Source organism: Volvox carteri, assembly GCF_000143455.1.
Source record: "Volvox carteri f. nagariensis unplaced genomic scaffold VOLCAscaffold_53, whole genome shotgun sequence".
Taxonomy (NCBI): domain Eukaryota; kingdom Viridiplantae; phylum Chlorophyta; class Chlorophyceae; order Chlamydomonadales; family Volvocaceae; genus Volvox; species Volvox carteri.
In genome coordinates, this window is record NW_003307596.1 from 706,028 (window position 1) to 711,816 (window position 5,789).

At 61.9% G+C, this 5,789-nt stretch overlaps 1 protein-coding gene across 1 annotated transcript in view; it reads left to right on the forward strand.

Annotated features, from left to right (window-relative positions):
* Positions 1-2,093: 2,093 nt before the first annotated feature.
* Positions 2,094-5,789, forward strand: part of VOLCADRAFT_127373 (RWP-RK domain-containing transcription factor) — a gene marked incomplete at both ends in the record, with an annotated part of 5,151 nt that continues 1,455 nt past the window's right edge. Inside the window, 4 exons of the mRNA XM_002955581.1 lie at positions 2,094-2,258; positions 2,649-2,825; positions 3,187-3,275; positions 3,771-5,785. Coding sequence (XP_002955627.1) covers positions 2,094-2,258; positions 2,649-2,825; positions 3,187-3,275; positions 3,771-5,785 — 2,446 coding nt within the window. The remainder of the gene's footprint in view (positions 2,259-2,648; positions 2,826-3,186; positions 3,276-3,770; positions 5,786-5,789) is intronic.

Here is a 5,789-nt window from a genome sequence, read left to right on the forward strand (position 1 = left end):
ACAATACACACACATGGTCCGAATATGCCTGCACTGCGGGGGAGGGGGAGGGGGCGGGGGAAGGGCGGGAGGAGCTGGTGGTGGCGGCGGCGCTACCGCCGCCGCGCCTTGGTCGCCTCCTTCCGCGGCTGCATGCGAGGTGCACTGCTTCAACTCTGGTCGGGGCGGTGTGGTGTGCGATTCGTTGGATTGCGGGGTCTACTTTGAACGGCGCAAGTTAGCGGGGGAGTTGGCGGCGCTGGGGGGCATGCTGGTCAGGGTGGGGGCGATGTGGCCGGATACGTAGAGAGGAGGGGAGGGGAGAGGGGAGCGCGGGTGGCGGCGGCGGCGGCAGGGGGGAGCTGGGGGTGGGTGCGGCAGGTCGGCTTGGCGGGGTTTGAAGGACAAGATCGTGGGGGAGGGGTGTAGAGGGTCGCTAGCAATGACAATGGACAAAGGGGGGTAAGGGGGGGTATGCATGTACGTGCGTGTGTTTTTTGCGCCGTGTGTCCCCTCCTCGTGGAACGACCGGAGGAAGTCGGCAGGCACATTCGGCGATTCATCTAGCCCTCTGATGAAAATTTGAGACGTTGTAAGAAAAAGGTGGACGAGGGGAAATAATAGCACTGGAGAGCGGTCACAAACTTTTTCGGAATGTGATCTGCTGAATGCGAAATGTGAGAGCAGCAGCACCCGGAGGGGGAAGGAAGCAAGACGGCCCGGGACACGGCCCTACTCTTCTAAACAATGGAGAGGGGGAGGTACAACGGATAAAGTAACTTGGGAGGAAAGGGGAAAGGAGTCGTTTGGCATCGCTGATCTGAGTTTCTTGGGGAAAGGTTGTGGAAAAGGTGCCGCTTCCTGGGATTGGCTGTTGGGGAAGTCGCGCCCTTTCGGGACGGCTGTTGGGCGGTGGTGTGAGGCAACTTGCGTCAGGCCAGCCGCGCCATGAGCTCGGCAAAAAAAATGCAAAACGAATTAGGTGTCGTGTCCATATCATAAATCACAAGCGCGGTAGCGACGCTGTTTGCTATAGCGGATGCGTATACGTGTCGTTATACATAAAACAATGCTCTTGCATCCTTTTCTTGGTGGAGATAACCCTTTCTGCGCTAGGCTACAGGAGGATGGCGGGAAAGGAAGGAATTCCCTGGAAACCTTTATAACCTTCTAACGGGCGTGCGCTCGTCTGTTCCTAGTTGTCGCCGAAAAAGAGTACAGTATGCAGGAAAAAGGCACGTAGGTCGGACACGTGGGCAGTTGGGGTGGGGTTGCAGCAACCGGTAGCGGAGGCCAAACCCTGGACGCCAGGAGCGAGTGAGGCGCACGCCCTTTTCGAGCTCTTTGGGCTGGGATGATGCAATTCTTCGAGCATGTACTGCTTTGAAAGGGTTATCCCAGTATAGTTGCCGTAAAAATGGTCGAGGAGCATCAGGAGGTTAATGCGCCGTTATAATGCGTTTCGCGTCTCGGGCAGTGGTCCCTAGGCGTTGAATATTTCCAGGCGTGCATTCAGGGCTTTGGGTAAAGATGCCGAGCGTAACTGTACAACGTTTCTGCAAAAGCCAACGTACGAACAAGAATGCTCACGATACGCCTGAACAGAGGACGTATGGACACACAGCCATGCATATAACGTATTATATTTGAGAATAATGCCTTGGAGCAAGTTGCTGTTAGCTTTATAGGATGAGCTTTTGCCAGCGCATGAACGACCTGACCCTGAAGATATTAGATGCATGTCTACATTCGTATTGATTTCTTATGACGTCGGCTCCTAGATCGCATTCGATAAGACTGTCCTCGTCACGGAGGGCCTTCTTTCTTTCAAAGCAGGCGTGCAAGGCGCATGTCCTTTTACAACGCAATTGCATAAGGAAATTGTGTAGGAAAATTAAGGAAATCTTGCCTTACACGGGTGGTGGAACATCTTTTGCGAAGCCGGTTCCTCGTCACAATTTACTGTTGCTTACCAGAGTCCAGAACGTACAGAGGATTCAGCCTTAAGCTTCGTACAACTGTGATATTTCGTCCACGAGTTGGACAGCGGTGGTTGCCAGTCTTTTCCACAGCTCTTGGCGGCCTCTTTGAACAGCGTGAAGGCTTGGATTACCATGGTGAAGAACAAAAAGTCATCTGACGCTGATAAGCGAGCGGCGGGGCGTAAGAAGGGCGGGGACGACGAATCATACAGCTTCGACGATGGCGGTGGCGGATCCGAAAGTGGCGAGGAAGCCGCTGCCACAGCACCCGACCTGTCCATGGACTCACTCCGCAAGGTGAGTCCCGGAGCCCAGCCCCCAAAACCCCCACACCCTAACCTTTCGCCCTCCCCCCCAACTCCATCCCAACTCAAACCACCTCACCGCTGAGGTTCTGGCTGCCGCACATCTCCTCAGCGCGAATTCTTTCCAACACACTGCACACAGACAACCGCCCGTGACTTCTCCCTCCTCGCTCGCGTCCAGATCTTGTCGGGTTCCCCGGTGCACCTTCTCACATCGCTTCAACCCCCCTCCTTTCAAGTCCCTCCTTTTCCCCCATACCCACACCATTTTTTTCCACACACCCCTCCTCATCAATTATCACGCCCCCGAACCCCCCCCCAAAATGCCCCAACGCTCGTGTCAATACACACGCCGTGCCTTCACTCGCGCACGTGTTGGTAGGTCTTCCACCTGCCCTGCGTGGACGCCGCGGCTGCTCTGGGCGTGGCGCATTCGAAGCTCAAGCGGCGGTGCCACAAAATGAAGATTGCCCGCTGGCCGCAACGTAAATTGGCCTCGCTGCTGTTCCTGCGGGATGCGCTGCCCAACGACCCCCGGCTGTCAGCGGCGCAGCGGGAGGTGCGTCAGGCGGGCAGGCAGGCAGCTCTGTCTGTTTGTCTGTCAGTCTATCTGTCTGTTGGGAGGGAGGGGAGGGAGGGGAGGGGAGGGGGGAGGGGGATAGGGAGGGAGGAGGGTAAGTAGGGATGAGAGGGAGGGAAGGGGAAGGGTAGGGAGAGAGGGAAGGGGGGAGGAAAGGGGAGAGGGAGGGGAGGGGGAAGGGGGAAGGGTAAGGAGAAGGGTAGGGAGGAGGGTTGGGGGGGAGGACTCCTCCCCGCCTCCTGGTTGCCGTCCCCGCGGGTCCCTGGCGCCGTCTTAGTGATCCTCCTCCCCCTCCTCGTGCTCGTCCATGTCGCCACGGTATGTCTGTATGTCCATGCAGTCCATCATGTCCAAGATTGATGCCGAGTACTGCAAGGTGATGCAGGATCCGAACCACCCGCTGGATAAGGAGCTGGAGCAGCTGCGCAAGTGAGCGGCGGGGGAGGGTAGCGGGGAAGGGGAGCGGAAAGCGGGGGAGGCCATCGGAGGTGTGAACGGCTTCCATCCTAGCCTAACTGGCCTGCCACAAAACCGTGTCGTACTGTGCCGTACGAACCTAGATTGTCTAAACTTCGGCAAGATAATGATTTAAAGATGCTGTGCGTGCGTGTGCGTGTGTGTGTGTTTATATTTAGGGTTTGTTGGTGCAATGCTGCTGTCGATCTCGTCATCCGTCGTTGCCACCATCATCTCACCATCATCATCGTCGCCACTCGGCGGCGGAATCCCCTCCCGCCCGCCCACTCCTTGTGATGTCTTGAGAGACCCGTCCTGGCCGTATCCGTTCTCCAACTCGCCGGAGATACACGTTTACATCATTACTCCATTCCCAGGGTCGTTTTAGTGCTTTACTAACATACTTCTGAGTTTTGATGTCCCAACCACATTCTGTTGTCCTTTCTCGTTTTCGGTAACCGCCGTCAGGTCCAACTACAAACTGAATTACAACCGAAAGCTCAAGTGCGCCGCTAAGACCGGAAAGCGGGCCGGGTCAGCGGGCGACACAGATACCGGTACCGGTACTGGTGGCGGGTGCTCCTGGCGGGCAGGAGCAGACTCAGCAGCCGGGGGGGGGGCGGCAGGGCCGCGCTGGGAGCCCGCCAGCGGCAGCGCTGACGGCGACGACGGTGGCGGCGGCAGCGGCAGCGGGCGCCTCCCCCCCCGGAGGATAGGGGCGCCGCCGCCGCTGACGTTGGGACGCGGCAGCGTGACGTCGCCAACAGCGTCAGGACAGGAGAACGGCAGCGGTGGCGGCATTGTCGCCGCCGCCGCTGACTCTCCTGTCTGGGATTCCGCCGCCGCCGCTGAAGACGACGGCGTCGTTGTTGCGGCCGCCGGCGCGGGCTTCGGGAGCAGCCCGCGCAGGGCCGTACAGCGCCGCCTCGCGGCGCAGCTTGGAGGGTCCGGCGGTGCCGCTGGTGGCGGGGTTGCTGGCGGCACTGGCGCTAGCGGCCTGGGCCGGCGTTCGTCCTCTTTAGAACGCAGTGCGCTGCTTTCCGTCATTTCAGATGGTAAGATTGTCAAGCAGGGGGGGTCCGCGGCGCGGCGTCAGAGCGGCAGCGGCAACGCGACGCCGCGGACGCTGCAGGGCGGCGGCGGGCCGTCGGGGCCGTTCAGCACTGGCGCCGCCGCCGCAGTCGCCGCCGCCGCCGCCGGCCTTCTGGCTGGCGGCCCGGGCTCGCCACTGCTGCGGCGCAACCTGGCGTCGCCGGTGGGCCATGGCGGCGGCGCCGCCGCCGATGGCGCCGCGGCGGCCTTCGCTCCCGCCTCCCGAGAAGGGCCTCTGGAGGGCATGTGGGGCAGCAGGGGCCCGGCGGGAGTCCACCTGCCCCCGGACCCCCTCCACCTACAGTCCAGCCTCGGAGGGGACGTACGCATCCAGGGACTGGTTTCGAAGCATCCCGGCGGCATCCGCGCCGCCGCCCCCGGCCCAGCCGTCGGATACGGCGCCAGCGCCGGCTTGGTTGAAGCCATGTACGGCGGCCTCGGTGACGGCGCTGGCGGTGTTGCCGTCGGCATTGGCGGCGGCAGCGCCTCCGTCGTGTCTGCCGGTGTCAATGCGATCCTAAACGACACGGGCGCTGCTTCGGCGGCTGCGGCGGCGGCAGGTGGTCTACTATTGGGGCTGGAGGCGATGATGACGGGTGTCACTGGCGGCGGCAGCGGTGGCGGTGGCGGTGGCGGCGGACGTGCCGCTGGGTTGCAGGCACCTGACCAACTGTCGGAAGAAGAATTGGCGCTGCTTGGGATCCAGGGCCCAGATCGGGATTTGTTACTGGATCCAACAACTGACAACAGTTTGGATCCGCTACTGGATCTCCTGTTGGCTGGAAGCGACCCCGTGCTGGGGTCCGGTGGCGTCGGTGGTGGTGGTGGTGGTGGTGCAACGGCGGCCGCGGCCGCGGGCACGGGCCGGCCGATGATGCCGTCAATCTCACAGCAGCTGCCCCAGCCGCACCAAGAACAGTTCCTCCCCTCCTCGTCCGCCCTGCTGAGTCCGCCCGGCGGCGGCGGCGGCGGCTGCGGGCCGCACGGGGTAATGTCCATTACCGCAACAGCCGCCATGCAACAGCCGCACCTGTTGTATTCGCAGCAGCAGCCTTATGTCTTCAATGAGGCGCCGGTGCGCCGGCTTTCTGACGCGCTACCCGCTGGCAATGGCATGCTGTACGGCAGCGACCTGGCTGCAGCCGGCGGCGGCGGCGGAATTGCCGGCGCCGCTGGTGGCAGCATGCCGTCATCGGCCTCGCCGGTTCTATTCCGCACCTCCGCGTCCGGGGTGCCGCTAGCACCTGGCGGAGGGGGCGGGGGCGGGGGTTTGTCGCCCTCCGTATCCTTAGCGACAGGGACAGGGACCGCGCCGCTGGGTGTCGGCGGCTTCCCGCCGCTGCGGCAGCATCGCCTGTCGTCAGTGTCCGGCATCTCGGGCGCCGCGCAGCGTCC